Genomic DNA, 26,231 nt, shown 5'->3' on the forward strand with positions numbered 1-26,231 from the left:
TATTATCAAAAGTGAGAATAATTTGAGCCAATCTGTGTGTGCAGGGCATCAAAGGAGACACGGGACCAGCAGGGCCTGTCGGTGCCAAAGGGGATCAGGTATGTATGAAACATACATACACATAATAGAAAAAATTTGACTATTAGAAACAAAACCCATATTCATATGTTGCTCTTTTTATTTGAAGGGTTTCCAAGGACAACCAGGTTTCCCAGGACCACCAGTATGTAAATGTTTTAACCCTTCTTTTGCTGATTCTTCTCTTTGGAATAGTTGAAGTGACTTTGTTTGTTACTGTGCTTGTTTTTAGGGTGCACCAGGTCCTGCTGGCAAAACTGGAAGGGATGGGGTCCCTGGGCTCAAAGGTGAAAAGGTGAGTACAAATTGCACATTTCAGCACATTTATTTTTTGCATCAAAAATTATCATTTGTTGTACTGAACATCCATGCTTTCAAAGGGCAATGATGGTGCTCAAGGCTCTCAGGGATCAACTGGATCTCCAGGCTCACCAGGCTCCCCTGGGCTGATGGTATATGCATGTTATATTACTGTATATTATCCACGTTTGACCCATCCCAACATATCTGTGAACTGTGTACTATTCGTAACCCTTATTTGCTCTCTCTGTCTGTGTTTGCAACATAGGGCCCCCCTGGCATTGAGGGATTGGATGGAAAAGATGGGAAACCAGGGCTGCGGGCAAGTAACACACAGACATTCACACACATAAGCATATTATCCAGACACACAATGAGGCTGTGCTATAGTTGGTATAGTTAAATACATGCATATAAATGTTGACATGTGGCCGTGGCTATTTTTTCCGTCGTCAGGGAGACGCAGGCCCTCCAGGCCCAGCAGGACCACGAGGAATCCCAGTAAGTATCACTTCTGACATCTACATGACCTGATTTGATTCTCTATCTATCCAGTGCAAAAAGAAGTATACTTAACATATCCTGAACATCGAATGCAATTCAAATGGAAAATGGAATGGAAAATAATGCATTTCTTTGTGCCAATCCATGTATTTTGAAAGCATGCATTTAGAGTTCAACAGTTTCAGAAAATAACGAAATAAGATTTGAATTCATCATGTGTCTGAATCTGTTCCTTCAGTCATATATACTGAGGGTTTTAGCCAGCCTAGTTGCTTGACTTTTCCTCTAGCACCACCATGAGGTTCAAATCAAGTAAATTGTCTCAACAACTATTGATAGATTGCCACCAAGGTTGGTAGAAACATTGATGTCCCAATTATTTGTAATAATTAACCCTAACGCATCATCAGCTACTTCGGTTTATGACCTATACCTGTAAAATGATTACATTTCCATCAGCTGTACTTTGTGTTGAGTTAGCAAAATTAGCAAATGTTAGCATGCTAGCATCTTAAACTAAGATGTGTTAGCATTTAGCTCTGAAGTCTAAATACAGCCTCACAGAGCCATTAGCATGGCTGTAGAAAGCATGGAATCATTTAGAGATAGATGTAAATGTGTTGTTGTTCTGAACATTCCCATCAGCAGATATTTTTCACAGATGATTTAATCTGGTAGGCATACTTTTTCATACAGTGCATTAGAATTGTATTGCCAAGGCTCACCTTGTGTTTGACAAAGAGCAAACTAGTATGCAAATCAGCCTGCATGACTAAACCTTTTTCATTGAAAACCTATCCAAAGCTCTTAATGGAGAGATGAATTGCCAACGATGGGTGGATTTAGCTGTGCTCTTGAGATTGTGACTTGCATTTGGAATTGAAAATGAATGCATATGTATAGAAAAGTTTCAAGACAGGTCAAGATGGGTATGATCGTCTTAATTCTTGACTTGTGTAGCTTTACCAACTGGTCAAATTAGCGTGGACCGTTACTCGTGTATGTGCAATCACAGCGGAGATAGTCAGTCAGCTTCTCTCCCTCCCTCCCTTCTCTTTCTTTTTTATTTCTCTCACTCACTCTCTGTATCTCAGTTTGTCTTCTACCCAAGAGCAGGTGTTCAGGATTTCAAAGACACGTCTGCCTGTTCTTTGGCAGCCTCGACTTTGTGAATTTTGATACTGTACCAATCTCATTCTCTTTGATGTCTCTCCTCAGGGATTCAAAGGGAAAACTGGCCATGCTGGCTTCCCTGGACAGAAGGTTAGCCAACAACCCATTGCTTTACCATCACACTATGGCTGTCTGTTTGTCTACTTACCATTGCTGTCTGTTGCTTGCGCATTAGGCCAAGTTGTTTCGTCGAACTGATAATTGTGTCACGAAACAAGCCTGGGTGTTATTACTGTGCTACCTCATTGTTTTGAGTCTCCACTAATAGAAGCATTCCACACATGCTTCCTCCATTACCTTTCATTACTTTCTTATTTCTCCTTCAGGGTGAAGCTGGACCTTCTGGTCCACCTGGACCACCAGGCAGGCTGGGACACGATGTGAGCATTTTTTCTTTCTATCGTTAGCCCAAGAGGATTTAGATAAACAATAAAGTGCACATCTATAATCTGTGCGTACATGCACAAAGCAAGAGTATATATATATATGTATCATAGTCAGTTAAACCCTGGAAGTTTTTAAAGGTTAATCTATGACCTTTCCAGGGTGATCCCGGTACCCCAGGAGCTCAGGGACGACCTGGACCCCCTGGCCACCTTGTAAGTTCACTGCCCTTTTAAACTGTACACGTATGTTCTGTTGATATTGTGTCATATATGTCATTGTGTTAAACTCAAACACTGTGTGTTTACTTTCCTTGTTAGGGTTCTACAGGTCCAGCTGGACCACCAGGACCTCCTGGTCCATCAGGAGTGGTAAGAGCAATGTTGTGAAACATGACTATCATATTTTTAATAAACAAGAAATGGATTAGCTGAATCTTTAACATACCGAAAGGGGAAAATGGGTTGTTTCAGTAGCCAAATATGTGTAAGAACAGAATATAATGCAGTAAATAGTGACCCTTACCCATGACAAATAATATGAACATTAATTATGATTCCAGTAAATAAAAAAATAAGAGGAGCTATGAGATAGATGACCAGAGATAAGTATATGGTATCGTAATTTAAAGATGCACAAGTTGAAATGAATGTGCCCATATGTGTGTGTGTGTGTGTGTGTGTGTGTGTGTGTGTGTGTGTGTGTGTGTGCGCGCACACGTGTGTGTGCGTGCATGCGTGCATGTGTGCATGCGCGTGTGTGTGTGATACAATTGGATTTCTGTCCTGCTGAAGTGCAAGAGAATCCAACAAACTAAATTTTCCATCTCCCCTCTGTAGGGTATAAAAGGAGATAAGGGCCAAGCTGGTGAGAGGGGTCTTCCAGGGATGGGAGGAGCCCCAGGACCACCCGGGCACCCAGGGCTCATAGTTAGTACCTCTCAACTTATGTCTATGTCCAAATTTAGCCCCCCAAAATGTAATTAAATCATCATTTAAGCTGCTAATCTGCAAAATATCTCACTTAACTTTTTTCCTCCTGCTTTGACTTTGCCTTTTAGGGAGAGCCAGGTAGCGATGGTGTCCCTGGTAAAGATGTGAGTAATGTCTGGGCGTGGTGTTTGTCCCCATAAAAGTATAATGGAGAGAGATCGATGTGGTGATGTGCATATTTCATTCCTTTTGGTGAATCTGTCTTTGTTTTGACAGGGAACGGTAGGCCTACCAGGGGACAACGGGCAGCAAGGTCAAAAGGTAAAAGCTGATTTGGGGTGGTGCAGTATATTATGGGAGTGTGTGTGTGTGTGTGTGTGTGTGTGTGTGTGTGTGTGCGTGCGTGTGTGCGTGCGTGCGTGCGCGTGCACACACACATGCCAAATGCCCCCGTTTTCTGTTCCTTTTAGCTTATTGAGACTTAGGCCTCTGCACTATGGTGCTGAACACGCTTGATCTCTCCATTTCCGCCCACTCAGCACCCACACTTAACACAGTCATCAGTTCACTAACCCTCCGACCCTCTCACCGACACCCTCTTACCTCCTCACCTCACTTCACCCCTCTCCAAACTGGCAGTCGGCCGCCTGCTAGCCCTCTATAGCTGTGGAGCCTGTTGGATCTCTCTTTAGACACAGTCTTACAGTACTGTAGGTGGATGCAGTGATAAAGTTATTCTCTGCCTCTGGGATAATGCTATTAAGCCTGAGGGGAGATGCTAGATGAGGCTATTTGTCACACTGACAGGACGGCTTTGTCAGGGGTTTAGCTGCATAGAAGAGGAGAACTGAGGAAAAGGCAAGAACAGACTCCTCTATTCTTCTTCCTCCTCTCTATTTCAAGAGCCGCTTGTCTGTCGTTGATGTGTAAACATTAGACGTCCATTATGGGCTGCTTTGTCCTTGATAAATCACTGTTGCTAATGTAGCAGGTATTTAAACAACCTGAATGGTGGGCTCAGTAGTGTGGAAAGTGATACAGACGTAGCCAAAAGCTGTCTGAAAGGCCCGGCTTCTTCTGCTGTGAGTTATGATTGATAATAATCTGCATATGCAGCTCAGTTATCATTGCATCATTACTATGGAATATAATAGATGTTGATTGTCATTTGGACAGGTACAAGGCCATACAAGTAGATTGGAAGTACGGCATTGCTCTTAGTCAGTTCTACAAAAAATATAAGAATGCAATTTTTTCGACTATAGTTTTGTTCTTTTGACATATTTTATTTGTATCGAATATATTTTCCTCATATTTGTCATTGGAGCTATATTATTTCCACCTCACTTACACATCTTTCATGTTTATTTTATCCCTTTTTTCGACATACTAAACTAAGACTTTTTTTCAAGATTTTTGACATGCTATACTATGACATTTTTTCAACATGACTATGGCTTTTTTGTGACTTTTTTCGAAAATACTATTGAGGCAACAGTGCTAACAATTGGGCCATCATGTCGAACATTTTGAAAAAATTCATGAAATCTTTTCGACATACTACACTATGGCTTTTTTGTGACTTTTTTCTACATACTATTGAGGCAACAGTGCTAACCATTGGGCCACTGTGCTGCTTTCCTTTACTATGACTTTTTTCGACATACTATGACTTTTTTTGAAAAAAATTTCAACATGCTATACTATGACTTTTTTTCGACATGCTATACTATGGTTTTTTGTGCCTTTTTTCGACATACTATTGAGGCAACAATGCTAACCATTGGGCAACTGTGCTGCTTTCCTTTACTATGACTTTTTTTCAAAAATTTTGACATGCTATACTATGGCTTTTTTTTATTTTTTTATTTCAACATGCTATTGAGGCAGTAGTGCTAACCATTGGGCCACTGTTCTGCTTTCCATTACTATGACTCTTTTATATATTGTACTATACTTCATGTATTTGAACTCTGTACCTTCTGGCTGTGAGGTAACAGTGCTAACCATTGGGCCATCGTGTTGCTTTCTTATTCTGGGACATTTTTGTGACTTTTTTCAACATGCTATACTATGACTTTTTTGTGCTAATTTTAGGATTTGAACCCGGTACTTTCTGGCTGTGGGGCAACAGTGCTAACCATTGGGCCACTGTGCTGTTTTCCTTTTCTGTGACTGTTTTCGACATACTATACATTGACATTTTCTCAAAATTTTTGACATGCTATGACATGCTATACTAGGATGTTTTTGTGACTTTTTTCGACATTCTATTGAGGCAACATTGGGCCACTGTGCTGCTTTCCATTACTATGACTTTTTTCAACATACTATACTATGACTTTTTTTCGACATGCTATACTATGGCTTTTTTTTTTTAAACTTTCAACATGCTATTGAGGTAGTAGTGCTAACCATTGGGCCACTGTCCTGCTTTCCATTACTATGACTGTTTTCGACATACTATACAGTGACATTCTCTCAAAATTTTTTACATGCTATACTATGACATTTTTTCGACATGCTATACTATGATGTTTTTGTGACTTTTTTCGACATACTATTGAGGCAACATTGCTAACCATTGGGCAACTGTGCTGCTTTCCATTAATATTACTTTTTTCGACATACTATACTATGACTTTTTTTCGACATGCTATACTATGGCTTTTTAAAAAAAAAACTTTCAACATGCTATTGAGGCAACAGTGCTAGCCATTGGGCCACTGTGCTGCTTTCCTTTACTATTACTGTTTTCGACATACTATATACATTGACATTTTTTCAAAATTTTCGACATGCTATACTATGACTTTTTTTCGACATACTATACTATGGCTTTTTTGTGCCTTTTTTCGACATACTATTGAGGCAACATTGCTAACCATTGGCCCACTGTGCTGCTTTCCTTTACTATGACTTTTTTCGACATACTATACTATGACATTTTTTCAAAATTTTAGACATGCTATACTATGACATTTTTTCGACATGCTATACTATGGCTTTTTTTTTTTAAACTTTCAACATGCTATTGAGGCAGTAGTGCTAACCATTGGGCCACTGTGCTGCTTTCCTTTACTATGACTTTTTTGACATACTATGACTTTTTTTCAATGATTTCGACATGCTATACTATGACTTTTTTGTGACTTTTTTAGACATACTATTGAGGCAACAGTGCTAACCATTGGGCCACTGTGCTGCTTTCCTTTACTATGACTGTTTTCGACATACTATACAGTGACATTTTCTCAAAATTTTCGACATGCTATACTATGACATTTTTTCGACATGCTATACTATGATGTTTTTGTGACTTTTTTCGACATACTATTGAGGCAACATTGCTAACCATTGGCCCACTGTGCTGCTTTCCATTACTATGACTTTTTTTCGACATACTCTACTATGACTTTTATTCGACATGCTATACTATGGCTTTTTTTTTTTTAACTTTCAACATGCTATTGAGGCAGTAGTGCTAACCATTGGCCCACTGTGCTGCTTTCCATTACTATGACTTTTTTTCGACATACTCTACTATGACTTTTATTCGACATGCTATACTATGGCTTTTTTTTTTTAAACTTTCAACATGCTATTGAGGCAGTAGTGCTAACCATTGGGCCACTGTGCTGCTTTCCTTTACTATGACTGTTTTCGACATACTATACATTGACATTTTTTCAAAATTTTTCAAAAAGTCATAGTATAATGACTTTTTTTCGACATACTACACTATGGCTTTTTTGTGCCTTTTTTCGATATACTATTGAGGCAAAAGTGCTAACCATTGGGCCACTGTGCTGCTTTCCTTTACTATGACTTTTTTGACATACTATGAATTTTTTTCAATGATTTCGACATGCTATACTATGACATTTTTTCGACATGCTATACTATGATGTTTTTGTGACTTTTTTCGACATACTATTGAGGCAACATTGCTAACCATAGGGCAACTGTGCTGCTTTCCATTAATATGACTTTTTTCGACATACTATACTATGACTTTTTTTCGACATGCTATACTATGGCTTTTTTTTAAAAAAACTTTCAACATGCTATTGAGGCAACAGTGCTAACCATTGGGCCACTGTGCTGCTTTCCTTTACTATGACTGTTTTCGACAAACTATACATTGAAACTTTTTCAAAATTGTCTACATGCTATACTATGACTTTTTTTCGACATCCTATACTATGGCTTTTTTGTGCCTTTTTTTGACATACTATTGAGGCAACAGTTCTAACCATTGGGCCACTGTGCTGCTTTCCTTTACTATGACTTTTTTCAAAATTTTCGACATGCTATACTATGACATTTTTTCGACATGCTATACTATGATGTTTTTGTGACTTTTTTCGACATAAAATTGATGCAGTAGTGCTAACCATTGGGCCACTGTACTGCTTTTCTTTACTATGACTGTTTTCGACATACTATACATTGACATTTTTTCAAAATCTTTCAAAAAGTCATAGTATAATGACTTTTTTTCGACATACTATACTATGGCTTTTTTTTAAAAAACTTTCAACGTGCTATTGAGGCGGTAGTGCTAACCATTGGGCCACTGTGCTGCTTTCCATTACTATGACTTGTGACTCTTTGATATATTGTACTATACATCATGGATTTGAACTCTGTATCTTCTTGCTGTGAGGCAACAGTGCTAACCATTGGGCCATCGTGTTGCTTTCTTGTTCTGGGACATTTTTTTGACTTTTTTCAAAATGCCATACTATGGCTTTTTTGTGCCTTTTTTCGACATACTATTGAGGCAACAGTGCTAACCATTGGGCCACTGTGCTGCTTTCCTTTACTATAACTTTTTTCGACATACTATACATTGACATTTTGTAAAAATTTTCGACATGCTATACTATGACATTTTTTCGACATGCTATACTATGATTTTTTTGTGACTTTTTTCGACATACTATTGATGCAGTAGTGCTAACCATTGGGCCACTGTGCTGCTTTCCTTTACTATGACTGTTTTCGACATACTATACATTTACTTTTTTTCAAAAGTTTTCAACATGCTATACTATGACATTTTTTCGACATGCTATACTATGGCTTCTTTAAAAAAAACTTTTAACGTGATATTGAGGCGGTAGTGCTAACCATTGTGCCACTGTGCTGCTTTCCTTTACTATGACTGTTTTCGACATACTATACATTGACATTTTTTCAAAATTTTCGACATGCTATACTATGAAATTTTTTCGACATGCTATACCATGGCTTTTTAAAAAAAAACTTTAAACATGCTATTGAGGCAGTAGTCCTAACCATTGGGCCACTGTGCTGCTTTCCTTTACTATGACTGTTTTCGACATACTAGACATTGACATTTTTTCAAAATTTTCGACATGCCATACTGTGGCTTTTTTGAGCCTTTTTTCGACATACTATTGAGGCAACAGTGCTAACCATTGGGCCACTGTGCTGCTTTCCTTTACTATGACTTTTTTCGACATACTATACTATGACATTTTTTCAAAATTTTAGACATGCTATACTATGACATTTTTTCGACATGCTATATTATGATGTTTTTGTGACCTTTTTCGCCATACTATTGATGCAGTAGTGCTAACCATTGGGCCACTGTACTGCTTTCCTTTACTTTGACTTTTTTCGACATACTATACTATGACATTTTTTCAAAATTTTCGACATGCTATACTATGACATTTTTTCGACATGCTATACTATGATTTTTTTGTGACTTTTGTCGACATACTTTTGATGCAGTAGTGCTAACCATTGGGCCACTGTGCTGCTTTCCTTTACTGTGACTGTTTTCGACATACTATACAGTGACATTTTCTCAAAATTTTCGACATGCTATACTATGACATTTTTTCGACATGCTATACTATGATGTTTTTGTGACTTTTTTCGACATACTATTGAGGCAACATTGCTAACCATTGGGCAACTGTGCTGCTTTCCATTAATATGACTTTTTTCAACATACTATTGAGGCAACATTGCTAACCATTGGGCAACTGTGCTGCTTTCCATTAATATGACTTTTTTCGACATACTATACTATGACTTTTTTTCGACATGCTATACTATGGCTTTTTTTTTTTTTTTTTTTACTTTCAACATGCTATTGAGGGAGTAGTGCTAACCATTGGGCCACTGTGCTGCTTTCCTTTGCTATGACTGTTTTCGACATACTATACATTGACATTTTTTCAAAATTTTTGACATGCTATACTATGACTTTTTTTCGAGTTACTATACTATGACTTTTTTGTGCCTTTTTTCGACATACTATTGAGGCAACAGTGCTAACCATTGGGCCACTGTGCTGCTTTCCTTTACTATGACTTTTTTCGACATACTATACTATGACATTTTTTCAAAATTTTCGACATGCTATACTATGACATTTTTTCGACATGCTATACTATGATGTTTTTGTGACCTTTTTCGCCATACTATTAATGCAGTAGTGCTAACCATTGGGCCACTACTATTGAGGCAACAGTGCTAACCATTGGGCCACTGTGATACTTTCCTTTACTATGACTTTTTTCGACATACTATACATTGACTTTTTTTCAAAATTCTCTACATACTATGACTTTTTTTCGACATACTATACTATGGCTTTTTTTCTGCCTTTTTTCGACATACTATTGAGGCAACGGTGCTAACCATTGGGCCACTGTGCTGCTTTCCTTTACTATGACTTTTTTCGACATACTATACTATGACATTTTTTTTAAAAACTTTTAATGTGCTATTGAGGCGGTAGTGGCCATTGGGCCACTGTGCTGCTTTCCATTACTATGACTTGTTACTCTTTTATGTATTGTACTATACTTCATGGATTTGAACCCTGTACCTTCTGGCTGTAAGGTAACAGTGCTAACCATTGGGCCATCGTGTTGCTTTCTCATTTTGGGATGTTTTTGTGACTTTTTTCAAAATGCTATACTATGGCTTTTTTGTGCCTTTTTTCGACATACTATTGAGGCAACAGTGGTAACCATTGGGCCACTGTGCTGCTTTCCTTTACTATGACTTTTTTCGACATACTATACTATGACATTTTTTCGACATGCTATACTATGATGTTTTTGTGACCTTTTTCGCCATACTACTGATGCAGTAGTGGTAACCATTGGGCCACTGTACTGTTTTCCTTTACTATGACTTTTTTCGACATTCTATACTATGACATTTTTTCAAAATTTTAGACATGCTATACTATGACATTTTTTCGACATGCTATACTATGGCTTTTTTTTTTAAAAACTTTCAACATGCTATTAAGGCAGTAGTCCTAACCATTGGGCCACTGTGCTGCTTTCCTTTACTATGACTGTTTTCGACATACTAGACATTGACATTTTTTCAAAATTTTCGAGATGCTGTACTATGGCTTTTTTGTGCCTTTTTTCGACATACTATTGAGGCAACACTGCTAACCATTGGGCCACTGTGCTACTTTCCTTTACTATGACTTTTTTCGACATACTATACTATGACATTTTTTCAAAATTTTAGACATGCTATACTATGACATTTTTTCGACATGCTATACTATGATGTTTTTGTGACCTTTTTCGCCATACTATTGATGCAGTAGTGCTAACCATTGGGCCACTACTATTGAGGCAACAGTGCTAACCATTGGGCCACTGTGATACTTTCCTTTACTATGACTGTTTTCGACATACTATACATTGACTTTTTTTCAAAATTTTCTACATACTATACTATGACTTTTTTTCGACATACTATACTATGGCTTTTTTTCTGCCTTTTTTTGACATACTATTGAGGCAACAGTGCTAACCATTGGGACACTGTGCTGCTTTCCTTTACTATGACTTTTTTCGACATACTATACTATGACATTTTTTCAAAATTTTCGACATGCTTATTGGGCCACTGTGCTTCTTTCCATTACTATGACTTGTGACTCTTTTATGTATTGTACTATGCTTCGTGGATTTGTACCCTGTACCTTGTGGCTGTAAGGTAACAGTGCTAACCATTGGTCCATCGTGTTGCTTTCTTATTCTGGGACGTTTTTGTGACTTTTTTCAAAATGCTATACTATGGCTTTTTTGTGCCTTTTTTCGACATACTATTGAGGCAACAGTGGTAACCATTGGGCCACTGTGCTGCTTTCCTTTACTATGACTTTTTTCGACATACTATACTATGACATTTTTTCAAAATTTTCGACATGCTATACTATGACATTTTTTTTTCGACATGCTATACTATGGCTTTTTTTTTTTAAACTTTTAATGTGCTATTGAGGCAGTAGTGGCCATTGGGCCACTGTGCTGCTTTCCATTACTATGACTTGTTACTCTTTTATGTATTGTACTATACTTCATGGATTTGAAACCTGTACCTTCTGGCTGTAAGGTAACAGTGCTAACCATTGGGCCATCGTGTTGTTTTCTTATTTTGGGATGTTTTTGTGACTTTTTTCAAAATGCTATACTATGGCTTTTTTGTGCCTTTTTTCGACATACTATTGAGGCAACAGTGGTAACCATTGGGCCACTGTGCTGCTTTCCTTTACTATGACTTTTTTCGACATACTATACTATGACATTTTTTCAAAATTTTAGACATGCTATACTATGACATTTTTTCGACATGCTATACTAAGATGTTTTTGTGACCGTTTTCGCCATACTATTGATGCAGTAGTGCTAACCATTGGGCCACTGTACTGCTTTCCTTTACTATGACTTTTTTCGACATTCTATACTGTGACATTTTTTCAAAATTTTAGACATGCTATACTATGACATTTTTTCAACATGCTATACTATGGCTTTTTTTTAAAAAACTTTCAACATGCTATTAAGGCAGTAGTCCTAACCATTGGGCCACTGTGCTACTTTCCTTTACTATGACTTTTTTCGACATACTTTACTATGACATTTTTTCAAAATTTTAGACATGCTATACTATGACATTTTTTCGACATGCTATACTATGATGTTTTTGTGACCTTTTTCGCCATACTATTAATGCAGTAGTGCTAACCATTGGGCCACTACTATTGAGGCAACAGTGCTAACCATTGGGCCACTGTGATACTTTCCTTTACTATGACTTTTTTCGACATACTATACATTGACTTTTTTTCAAAATTTTCTACATACTACACTATGACTTTTTTTCGACATACTATACTATGGCTTTTTTTCTGCCTTTTTTCGACATACTATTGAGGCAACAGTGCTAACCATTGGGCCACTGTGCTGCTTTCCTTTACTATGACTTTTTTCGACATACTATACTATGACATTTTTTCAAAATTTTCGACATGCTATACTATGACATTTTTTCGACAGGCTATACTATGGCTTTTTTTTTTTAAACTTTTAATGTGCTATTGAGGCGGTAGTGGCCATTGGGCCACTGTGCTGCTTTCCATTACTATGACTTGTTACTCTTTTATGTATTGTACTATACTTCATGGATTTGAACCCTGTACCTTCTGGCTGTAAGGTAACAGTGCTAACCATTGGGCCATCGTGTTGCTTTCTCATTTTGGGATGTTTTTGTGACTTTTTTCAAAATGCTATACTATGGCTTTTTTGTGCCTTTTTTCGACATACTATTGAGGCAACAGTGGTAACCATTGGGCCACTGTGCTGCTTTCCTTTACTATGACTTTTTTCGACATACTATACTATGACATTTTTTCGACATGCTATACTATGATGTTTTTGTGACCTTTTTCGCCATACTATTGATGCAGTAGTGGTAACCATTGGGCCACTGTGCTGCTTTCCTTTACTATGACTGTTTTCGACATACTATACATTGACATTTTTTCAAAAGTTTTCAACATGCTATACTATGACATTTTTTCAACATGCTATACTATGGCTTTTTTTTTTTAAACTTTCAACGTGCTATTGAGGCGGTAGTGCTAACCATTGGGCCACTGTGCTACTTTCCTTTACTATGACTGTTTTCGACATACTATACATTGACTTTTTTTCAAAATTTTCTACATGCTATACTATATCTTTTTTTCGACATACTATACTATGGCTTTTTTTCTGCCTTTTTTCGACATACTACTGAGGCAACAGTGCTAACCATTGGGCCACTGTGCTGCTTTCCTTTACTATGACTTTTTTCGACATACTATACTATGACATTTTTTCAAAATTTTCGACACGCTTATTGGGCCACTGTGCTTCTTTCCATTACTATGACTTGTGACTCTTTTATGTATTGTACTATACTTCGTGGATTTGAACCCTGTACCTTCTGGCTGTAAGGTAACAGTGCTAACCATTGGTCCATCGTGTTGCTTTCTTATTCTGTGACGTTTTTGTGACTTTTTTCAAAATGCTATACTATGGCTTTTTTGTGCCTTTTTTCGACATACTATTGAGGCAACAGTGGTAACCATTGGGCCACTGTGCTGCTTTCCTTTACTATGACTTTTTTCGACATACTATACTATGACATTTTTTCAAAATTTTAGACATGCTATACTATGACATTTTTTCAACATGCTATACTATGATGTTTTTGTGACCTTTTTCGCCATACTATTGATGCAGTAGTGCTAACCATTGGGCCACTGTACTGCTTTCCTTTACTATGACTTTTTTCGAAATACTATACTATGACATTTTTTCAAAATTTTAGACATGGTATACTATGACATTTTTTTAACATGCTATACTATGATGTTTTTGTGACCTTTTTCGCCATACTATTGATGCAGTAGTGCTAACCATTGGGCCACTGTACTGCTTTCCTTTACTATGACTTTTTTCGACATACTATACTATGACATTTTTTCAACATTTTCGACATGCTATACTATGACTTTTTTTCGACATACTATACAATGGCTTTTTTGTGCCTTTTTTCGACATACTATTGAGGCAACAGTGCTAACCATTGGGCCACTGTGCTGCTTTCCATTATTATGACTTTTTTCGACATACTATACTATGACTTTTTTTCAAAAGTTTTCAACATGCTATACTATGACATTTTTTCGACATGCTATACTATGGTTTCTTTAAAAAGAACTTTTAACGTGCTATTGAGGCGGTAGTGCTAACCATTGGGCCACTGTGCTGCTTTCCATTACTATGACTTCTGACTCTTTTATGTATTGTACTATACTTCATGGATTTGAACCCTGTACCTTCTGGCTGTAAGGTAACAGTGCTAACCATTGGGCCATTGTTTTGCTTTCTTATTTTGGGATGTTTTTGTGACTTTTTTCAAAATGCTATACTATGGCTTTTTTGTGCCTTTTTTCGACATTCTATTGAGGCAACAGTGGTAACCATTGGGCCACTGTGCTGCTTTCCTTTACTATGACTTTTTTCGACATACTATACTATGACATTTTTTCAAAATTTTCGACATGCTATACTATGACATTTTTTCGACATGCTATACTATGATGTTTTTGTGACCTTTTTCGCCATACTATTGATGCAGTAGTTCTAACCATTGGGCCACTGTACTGATTTCCTTTACTATGACTTTTTTCGACATACTATACTATGACATTTTTTCAAAATGTTAGACATGCTATACTATGACATTTTTTCGACATGCTATACTATGGCTTTTTTAAAAAAAACTTTCAACATGCTATTAAGGCAGTATTCCTAACCATTGGGCCACTGTGCTGCTTTCCTTTACTATGACATTTTTTCGACATACTATACTATGGCTTTTTTGTGCCTTTTTTCGACATACTATTGAGGCAACACTGCTAACCATTGGGCCACTGTGCTGTTTTCCTTTACTATGACTTTTTTCGACATATTATACTATGACATTTTTTCAAAATTTTAGACATGGTATACTATGACATTTTTTTAACATGCTATACTATGATGTTTGTGTGACCTTTTTCGCCATACTATTGATGCGGTAGTGCTAACCATTGGGCCACTGTACTGCTTTCCTTTACTATGACTTTTTTCGACATACTATACTATGACATTTTTTCAAAATTTTCGACTTACTATACTATGACTTTTTTTCGACATACTATACTATGGCTTTTTTGTGCCTTTTTTCAACATACTATTGAGGCAACATTGCTAACCATTGGGCCACTGTGCTGCTTTCCTTTACTATGACTGTTTTCAACATACTATACACTGACTTTTTTTCAAAAGTTTTCAACATGCTATACTATGACAGTTTTTTCGACATGCTATACTATGATGTTTTTGCGACCTTTTTCGCCATACTATTGATGCAGTAGTGCTAACCATTGGGCCACTGTACTGCTTTCCTTTACTATGACTTTTTTCGACATACTATACTATGACATTTTTTCAAAATGTTAGACATGCTATACTATGACATTTTTTCGACATGCTATACTATGGCTTTTTTTAAAAAAACTTTCAACATGCTATTAAGGCAGTAGTCCTAACCATTGGGCCACTGTGCTTCTTTCCATTACTATGACTTGTGACTCTTTTATGTAGTGTACTATACTTTGTGGATTTGAACCCTGTACCTTCTGGCTGTAAGGTAACAGTGCTAACCATTGGTCCATCGTGTTGCTTTCTTATTCTGGGACGTTTTTGTGACTTTTTTCAAAATGCTATACTATGGCTTTTTTGTGCCTTTTTTCAACATACTATTGAGGCAACAGTGGTAACCATTGGGCCACTGTGCTGCTTTCCTTTACTATGACTTTTTTCGACATACTATACTATGACATTTTTTCAAAATTTTAGACATGCTATACTATGACATTTTTTCGACATGCTATACTATGATGTTTTTGTGACATTTTTCGCCATACTATTGATGCAGTAGTGCTAACCATTGGGCCACTACTATTGAGGCAACAGTGCTAACCATTGGGCCACTGTGCTGCTTTCCTTTACTATGACTGTTTTCGACATACTATACATTGACATTTTTTCAAAAGTTTTCAACATGCTATACTATGACATTTTTTCAACATGCTATACTATGGCTTTTTTTTTTTTTTTTAAACTTTCAACGTGCTATTGAGGCGGTAGTGCTAACCATTGGCCCACTGTGCTACTTTCCTTTACTATGACTGTTTTCGACATACTATACATTGACTTTTTTTCAAAATTTTCTACATGCTATACTATAACTTTTTTTCGACATACTATACTATGGCTTTTTTTCTGCCTTTTTTCGACATACTACTGAGGCAACAGTGCTAACCATTGGGCCACTGTGCTGCTTTCCTTTACTATGACTTTTTTCGACATACTATACTATGAAATTTTTTCAAAATTTTCGACATGCTATACTATGACATTTTTTCGACATGCTATACTATGATGTTTTTGCGACCTTTTTCGCCATACTATTGATGCAGTAGTGCTAACCATTGGGCCACTGTACTGCTTTCCTTTACTATGACTTTTTTCGACATACTATACTATGACATTTTTTCAAAATGTTAGACATGCTATACTATGACATTTTTTCGACATGCTATACTATGGCTTTTTAAAAAAAAACTTTCAACATGCTATTAAGGCAGTAGTCCTAACCATTGGGCCACTGTGCTTCTTTCCATTACTATGACTTGTGACTCTTTTATGTATTGTACTATACTTTGTGGATTTGAACCCTGTACCTTCTGGCTGTAAGGTAACAGTGCTAACCATTGGTCCATCGTGTTGCTTTCTTATTCTGGGACGTTTTTGTGACTTTTTTCAAAATGCTATACTATGGCTTTTTTGTGCCTTTTTTCAACATACTATTGAGGCAACAGTGGTAACCATTGGGCCACTGTGCTGCTTTCCTTTACTATGACTTTTTTCGACATACTATACTATGACATTTTTTCAAAATGTTAGACATGCTATACTATGACATTTTTTCGACATGCTATACTATGGCTTTTTTTTAAAAAACTTTCAACATGCCATTAAGGCAGTAGTCCTAACCATTGGGCCACTGTGCTTCTTTCCATTACTATGACTTGTGACTCTTTTATGTAGTGTACTATACTTTGTGGATTTGAACCCTGTACCTTCTGGCTGTAAGGTAACAGTGCTAACCATTGGTCCATCGTGTTGCTTTCTTATTCTAGGACGTTTTTTGTGACTTTTTCAAAATGCTATACTATGGCTTTTTGTGCCTTTTTTTCAACATACTATTGAGGCAACAGTGATAACCATTGGGCCACTGTGCTGCTTTCCCTTTACTATGACTGTTTTCGACATACTATACATTGACTTTTTTTTAAAATTTTCTACATACTATACTATGACTTTTTTTCGACATACTATACTATGGCTTTTTTTCTGCCTTTTTTCGACATACTACTGAGGCAACAGTGCTAACCATTGGGCCACTGTGCTGCTTTCCTTTACTATGACTTTTTTCGACATACTATACTATGACATTTTTTCAAAATTTTAGACATGCTATTGGGCCACTGTGCTGCTTTCCATTACTATGACTTGTCACTCTTTTATGTATTGTACTACACTTCATGGATTTGAACCCTGTACCTTCTGGCTGTAAGGTAACAGTGCTAACCATTGGGCCATCGTGTTAATTTGTAATTCTGGAACGTTTTTGTGACTTTTTTCAAAATGCTATACTATGGCTTTTTTGTGCCTTTTTTCAACATTCTATTGAGGCAACAGTGGTAACCATTGGGCCACTGTGCTGCTTTCCTTTACTATGACTTTTTTCGACATACTATACTATGACATTTTTTCAAAATTTTCGACATGCTATACTATGACATTTTTTCGACATGCTATACTATGATGTTTTTGTGACCTTTTTCGCCATACTATTGATGCAGTAGTTCTAACCATTGGGCCACTGTACTGCTTTCCTTTACTATGACTTTTTTCGACATACTATACTATGACATTTTTTCAAAATGTTAGACATGCTATACTATGACATTTTTTCGACATGCTATACTATGGCTTTTTTTTAAAAAACTTTCAACATGCTATTAAGGCAGTAGTCCTAACCATTGGGCCACTGTGCTTCTTTCCATTACTATGACTTGTGACTCTTTTATGTAGTGTACTATACTTTGTGGATTTGAACCCTGTACCTTCTGGCTGTAAGGTAACAGTGCTAACCATTGGTCCATCGTGTTGCTTTCTTATTCTAGGACGTTTTTGTGACTTTTTTCAAAATGCTATACTATGGCTTTTTTGTGCCTTTTTTCAACATACTATTGAGGCAACAGTGATAACCATTGGGCCACTGTGCTGCTTTCCTTTACTATGACTGTTTTCGACATACTATACATTGACTTTTTTTCAAAATTTTCTACATACTATACTATGACTTTTTTTCGACATACTATACTATGGCTTTTTTTCTGCCTTTTTTCGACATACTACTGAGGCAACAGTGCTAACCATTGGGCCACTGTGCTGCTTTCCTTTACTATGACTTTTTTCGACATACTATACTATGACATTTTTTCAAAATTTTAGACATGCTATTGGGCCACTGTGCTGCTTTCCATTACTATGACTTGTCACTCTTTTATGTATTGTACTACACTTCATGGATTTGAACCCTGTACCTTCTGGCTGTAAGGTAACAGTGCTAACCATTGGGCCATCGTGTTGATTTGTAATTCTGGAACGTTTTTGTGACTTTTTTCAAAATGCTATACTATGGCTTTTTTGTGCCTTTTTTCAACATTCTATTGAGGCAACAGTGGTAACCATTGGGCCACTGTGCTGCTTTCCCTTTACTATGACTTTTTTTCGACATACTATACTATGACATTTTTTTCAAAATTTTCGACATGCTATACTATGACATTTTTTCGACATGCTATACTATGATGTTTTTTGTGACCTTTTTCGCCATACTATTGATGCAGTAGTTCTAACCATTGGGCCACTGTACTGCTTTCCTTTACTATGACTTTTTTCGACATACTATACTATGACATTTTTTCAAAATGTTAGACATGCTATACTATGACATTTTTTCGACATGCTATACTATGGCTTTTTTTAAAAAAACTTTCAACATGCTATTAAGGCAGTAGTCCTAACCATTGGGCCACTGTGCTTCTTTCCATTACTATGACTTGTGACTCTTTTATGTAGTGTACTATACTTTGTGGATTTGAACCCTGTACCTTCTGGCTGTAAGGTAACAGTGCTAACCATTGGGCCATCGTGTTGCTTTCTTATTCTGGGACGTTTTTGTGACTTTTTTCAAAATGCTATACTATGGCTTTTTTTGTGCCTTTTTTCGACATACTATTGACGCAACAGTGGTAACCATTGGGCCACTGTGCTGCTTTCCTTTACTATGACTTTTTTCGACATACTATACTATGACATTTTTTCAAAATTTTAGACATGCTATACTATGACATTTTTTCGACATGCTATACTATGATGTTTTTGTGACCTTTTTCGCCATACTATTGATGCAGTAGTGCTAACCATTGGGCCACTGTGCTCCTTTCCTTTACTATGACTTTTTTCGACATACTATACTATGACATTTTTTCAAAATGTTAGACATGCTATACTATGACATTTTTTCGACATGCTATACTATGGCTTTTTTTTAAAAAACTTTCAACATGCTATTAAGGCAGTAGTCCTAACCATTGGGCCACTGTGCTGCTTTCCTTTACTATGACATTTTTTCGACATTCTATACTATGGCTTTTTTGTGCCTTTTTTCAACATACTATTGAGGCAACATTGCTAACCATTGGGCCACTGTGCTGCTTTCCTTTACTATGACTGTTTTCAACATATTATACACTGACTTTTTTTCAAAAGTTTTCAACATGCTATACTATGACATTTTTTCGACATGCTATACTATGGCATTTTTTTTAAAAAATTTCAATGTGCTATTGAGGCGGTAGTGCTAACCATTGGGCCACTGTGCTACTTTCCTTTACTATGACTGATTTCGACATACTATACATTGACTTTTTTTCAAAATTTTCTACATACTATACTATGACTTTTTTTCAACATACTATACTATGGCTTTTTTTCTGCCTTTTTTCGACATACTATTGAGGCAACAGTGCTAACCATTGGGCCACTGTGCTGCTTTCCTTTACTATGACTTTTTTCGACATACTATACTATGACATTTTTTCAAAATTTTCGACATGCTATACTATGACATTTTTTTAACATGCTATACTATGATGTTTTTGTGACCTTTTTCGCCATACTATTGATGCAGTAGTGCTAACCATTGGGCCACTGTACTGCTTTCCTTTACTCTGACTTTTTTCGACATACTATACTATGACATTTTTTCAAAATTTTCGACATACTATACTATGACTTTTTTTCGACATACTATACTATGGCTTTTTTGGGCCTTTTTTCAACATACTATTGAGGCAACATTGCTAACCATTGGGCCACTGTGCTGCTTTCCTTTACTATGACTGTTTTCAACATACTATACACTGACTTTTTTTCAAAAGTTTTCAACATGCTATACTATGACATTTTTTCGACATGCTATACTATGGCTTTTTAAAAAAAAACTTTTAACATGCTATTAAGGCAGTAGTCCTAACCATTGGGCCACTGTGCTGCTTTCCATTACTATGACTTTTTTCGACATACTATACTATGGCTTTTTTTTTTTAAACTTTCAACGTGCTATTGAGGCGGTAGTGCTAACCATTGGGCCACTGTGCTACTTTCCTTTACTATGACTGTTTTCGACATACTATACATTGACTTTTTTTCAAAATTTTCTACAGACTATACTATGACTTTTTTTCGACATACTATACTATGGCTTTTTTTCTGCCTTTTTTCTACATACTACCTAGGCAACAGTGCTTACCATTGGGCCACTGTGTTGCTTTCCTTTACTATGACTTTTTTCGACATACTATACTATGACATTTTTTCAAAATTTTTGACATGCTATTGGGCCACTGTGCTGCTTTCAATTACTATGATTTGTGACTCTTTTATGTATTGACATACTATACTATGACTTTTTTTTTCGATACTATATTTTTTAAATTCAACGTGCTATTGAGGCGGTGGTGGCCATTGGGCCACTGTGCTGCTTTCCATTACTATGACTTGTTTCGACATACTATACTATGGCTTTTTGTGCCTTTTTCGACATACTATTGAGGCAACAGTGCTAACCATTTTTATAGTATTTTTTCAACATACTATACTATGACATTTAAAAAAAAATTCGACATGCTATACTATGACATTTTTTTTTACATGCTATACTATGATGTTTTTGTGACCTTTTTTTTAAGCCATACTATTGATGCAGTAGTGCTAACCATTGGGCCACTGTGCTCCTTTCCTTTACTATGACTGTTTTCGACATACTATACATTGACATTTTTTTCAAAATTTTTCGACATGCTATACTATGACTTTTTAAAAAAAAACTTTTAACGTGCTATTGAGGCGGTGGTGGCCATTGGGCCACTGTGCTGCTTTCAATTACTATGATTTGTGACTCTTTTATGTATTGTACTATACTTCATGGTTTGAACCCTGTACCTTCTGGCTGTAAGGTAACAGTGCTAACCATTGGGCCATCGTGTTGCTTTCTTGATCTGGGGCGTTTTTGTGACTTTTTCAAAATGCTATACTATGGCTTTTTTTGTGCTATTTTTTTTCGACATCCTATTGAGGCAACAGTGCTAACCATTGGGCCACTGTGCTGCTTTCCTTTACTATGACTTTTTTCGACATACTATACTATGACATTTTTTCAAAATTTTAGACATGCTATACTATGACATTTTTTCGACATGCTATACTATGATGTTTTTGTGACCTTTTTCGCCATACTTTTGATGCAGTAGTGCTAACCATTGGGCCACTGTGCTCCTTTCCTTTACTATGACTGTTTTCGACATACTATACATTGACATTTTTTCAAAATTTTCGACATGCTATACTATGACTTTTTTTCGACATGCTATACAATGGCTTTTTTGTGCCTTTTTTTGACATACTATTGAGGCAACAGTGCTAACCATTGGGCCACTGTACTGCTTTCCTTTACTATGACTTTTTTCGACATACTATACTATGACATTTTTTCCAAATGTTAGACATGCTATACTATGACATTTTTTCGACATGCTATACTATGGCTTTTTTGTGCCTTTTTTCGACATACTATTGAGGCAACAGTGCTAACCATTGGGCCACTGTGCTGCTTTCCATTATTATGACTTTTTTCGACATACTATACTATGACTTTTTTTCAAAAGTTTTCAACATGCTATACTATGACATTTTTTCGACATGCTATACTATGGTTTCTTTAAAAAAAACTTTTAACGTGCTATTGAGGCGGTAGTGCTAACCATTGGGCCACTGTGCTGCTTCCCTTTACTATGACTGTTTTCGACATACTATACATTGACATTTTTTCAAAATTTTAGACATGCTATACTATGACATTTTTTCGACATGCTATACTATGGCTTTTTTTTTTAAAAACTTTTAATATGCTATTGAGGTGGTAGTGGCCATTGGTCCACTGTGCTGCTTTCCATTACTACGACTTCTGACTCTTTTATGTATTGTACTATACTTCATGGATTTGAACTCTGTACCTTCTGGCTGTAAGGTAACAGTGCTAACCATTGGGCCATTGTTTTGCTTTCTTATTTTGGGAGGTTTTTGTGACTTTTTTCAAAATGCTATACTATGGCTTTTTTGTGCCTTTTTTCGACATTCTATTGAGCAACAGTGGTAACCATTGGGCCACTGTGCTGCTTTCCTTTACTATGACTTTTTTCGACATACTATACTATGACATTTTTTCAAAATTTTCGACATGCTATACTATGACATTTTTTCGACATGCTATACTATGATGTTTTTGTGACCTTTTTCGCCATACTATTGATGCAGTAGTTCTAACCATTGGGCCACTGTACTGCTTTCCTTTACTATGACTTTTTTCGACATACTATACTATGACATTTTTTCAAAATGTTAGACATGCTATACTATGACATTTTTTCGACATGCTATACTATGGCTTTTTTAAAAAAAACTTTCAACATGCTATTAAGGCAGTAGTCCTAACCATTGGGCCACTGTGCTGCTTTCCATTACTATGACTTTTTTTCGACATACTATACTATGGCTTTTTTTTTTTAAACTTTCAACGTGCTATTGAGGCGGTAGTGCTAACCATTGGGCCACTGTGCTACTTTCCTTTACTATGACTGTTTTCGACATACTATACATTGACTTTTTTCAAAATTTTCTACAGACTATACTATGACTTTTTTTTTTCGACATACTATACTATGGCTTTTTTTTCTGCCTTTTTTCTACATACTACTGAGGCAACAGTGCTTACCATTGGGCCACTGTGTTGCTTTCCTTTACTATGACTTTTTTTCGACATACTATACTATGACATTTTTTTCAAAATTTTTGACATGCTATTGGGCCACTGTGCTGCTTTCAATTACTATGATTTGTGACTCTTTTATGTATTGACATACTATACTATGACTTTTTTTTCGACATACTATATTTTTTAAATTCAACGTGCTATTGAGGCGGTAGTGGCCATTGGGCCACTGTGCTGCTTTCCATTACTATGACTTGTTTCGACATACTATACTATGGCTTTTTTGTGCCTTTTTTCGACATACTATTGAGGCAACAGTGCTAACCATTTTTTATAGCATTTTTTCAACATACTATACTATGACATTTAAAAAAAAAACTCGACATGCTATACTATGACATTTTTTCGACATGCTATACTATGATGTTTTTGTGACCTTTTTCGCCATACTATTGATGCAGTAGTGCTAACCATTGGGCCACTGTGCTCCTTTCCTTTACTATGACTGTTTTCGACATACTATACATTGACATTTTTTCAAAATTTTCGACATGCTATACTATGACTTTTTAAAAAAAAACTTTTAACGTGCTATTGAGGCGGTAGTGGCCATTGGGCCACTGTGCTGCTTTCAATTACTATGATTTGTGACTCTTTTATGTATTGTACTATACTTCATGGATTTGAACCCTGTACCTTCTGGCTGTAAGGTAACAGTGCTAACCATTGGGCCATCGTGTTGCTTTCTTGTTCTGGGACGTTTTTGTGACTTTTTTCAAAATGCTATACTATGGCTTTTTTTGTGCTATTTTTCGACATCCTATTGAGGCAACAGTGCTAACCATTGGGCCACTGTGCTGCTTTCCTTTACTATGACTTTTTTCGACATACTATACTATGACATTTTTTCAAAATTTTAGACATGCTATACTATGACATTTTTTCGACATGCTATACTATGATGTTTTTGTGACCTTTTTCGCCATACTTTTGATGCAGTAGTGCTAACCATTGGGCCACTGTGCTCCTTTCCTTTACTATGACTGTTTTTCGACATACTATACATTGACATTTTTCAAAATTTTCGACATGCTATACTATGACTTTTTTTTTTTTCGACATGCTATACAATGGCTTTTTTGTGCCTTTTTTTGACATACTATTGAGGCAACAGTGCTAACCATTGGGCCACTGTACTGCTTTCCTTTACTATGACTTTTTTCGACATACTATACTATGACATTTTTTCCAAATGTTAGACATGCTATACTATGACATTTTTTCGACATGCTATACTATGGCTTTTTTGTGCCTTTTTTCGACATACTATTGAGGCAACACTGCTAACCATTGGGCCACTGTGCTGTTTTCCTTTACTATGACTTTTTTTGACATATTATACTATGACATTTTTTCAAAATTTTAGACATGGTATACTATGACATTTTTTTAACATGCTATACTATGATGTTTTTGTGACCTTTTTCACCATACTATTGATGCAGTAGTGCTAACCATTGGGCCACTGTACTGCTTTCCTTTACTATGACTTTTTTCGACATACTATACTATGACATTTTTTCAAAATTTTCGACATACTATACTATGACTTTTTTTCGACATACTATACTATGGCTTTTTTGTGCCTTTTTTCAACATATTATTGAGGCAACATTGCTAACCATTGGGCCACTGTGCTGCTTTCCTTTACTATGACTGTTTTCAACATACTATACACTGACTTTTTTCAAAAGTTTCAACATGCTATACTATGACATTTTTTTTCGACATGCTATACTATGGCTTTTTTTTTAAAAACTTTCAATGTGCTATTGAGGCGGTAGTGCTAACCATTGGGCCACTGTGCTACTTTCCTTTACTATGACTGATTTCGACATACTATACATTGACTTTTTTTCAAAATCTTCTACATACTATACTATGACTTTTTTTTTTATTATACTATACTATGGCTTTTTTTTGCCTTTTTCGACATACTATTGAGGCAACAGTGCTAACCATTGGGCCACTGTGCTGCTTTCCTTTACTATGACTTTTTTCGACATACTATACTATGACATTTTTTCAAAATTTTCGACATGCTATACTATGACATTTTTTTAACATGCTATACTATGATGTTTTTGTGACCTTTTTCGCCATACTATTGATGCAGTAGTGCTAACCATTGGGCCACTGTACTGCTTTCCTTTACTCTGACTTTTTTCGACATACTATACTATGACATTTTTTCAAAATTTTCGACATACTATACTATGACTTTTTTTTTTTCACGATACTATACTATGGCTTTTTTGTGCCTTTTTTCAACATACTATTGAGGCAACATTGCTAACTATTGGGCCACTGTGCTGCTTTCCTTTACTATGACTGTTTTCAACATACTATACACTGACTTTTTTTCAAAAGTTTTCAACATGCTATACTATGACATTTTTTCGACATGCTATACTATGGCTTTTTAAAAAAAAA

The 26,231-nt window shown here is 36.2% G+C and overlaps 1 protein-coding gene across 3 annotated transcripts in view; it reads left to right on the top strand.

Moving 5' to 3' along the window:
- The window catches only part of col16a1 (collagen, type XVI, alpha 1), a 113,239-nt gene that overhangs the window by 58,912 nt on the left and 28,096 nt on the right, over nt 1-26,231 (top strand). For all 3 annotated transcript variants that reach the window (XM_028596719.1, XM_028596722.1, XM_028596720.1), the window contains 13 exons: nt 45-98; nt 188-223; nt 311-373; nt 459-530; nt 647-700; nt 835-879; nt 2,101-2,145; nt 2,382-2,435; nt 2,601-2,654; nt 2,760-2,810; nt 3,279-3,368; nt 3,500-3,535; nt 3,648-3,692. In XM_028596719.1, the coding sequence (XP_028452520.1) occupies nt 45-98; nt 188-223; nt 311-373; nt 459-530; nt 647-700; nt 835-879; nt 2,101-2,145; nt 2,382-2,435; nt 2,601-2,654; nt 2,760-2,810; nt 3,279-3,368; nt 3,500-3,535; nt 3,648-3,692 (699 nt within the window). The remainder of the gene's footprint in view (nt 1-44; nt 99-187; nt 224-310; nt 374-458; nt 531-646; nt 701-834; nt 880-2,100; nt 2,146-2,381; nt 2,436-2,600; nt 2,655-2,759; nt 2,811-3,278; nt 3,369-3,499; nt 3,536-3,647; nt 3,693-26,231) is intronic.

Source organism: Perca flavescens, chromosome 14 (genome assembly GCF_004354835.1).
Source record: "Perca flavescens isolate YP-PL-M2 chromosome 14, PFLA_1.0, whole genome shotgun sequence".
NCBI lineage: Eukaryota > Metazoa > Chordata > Actinopteri > Perciformes > Percidae > Perca > Perca flavescens.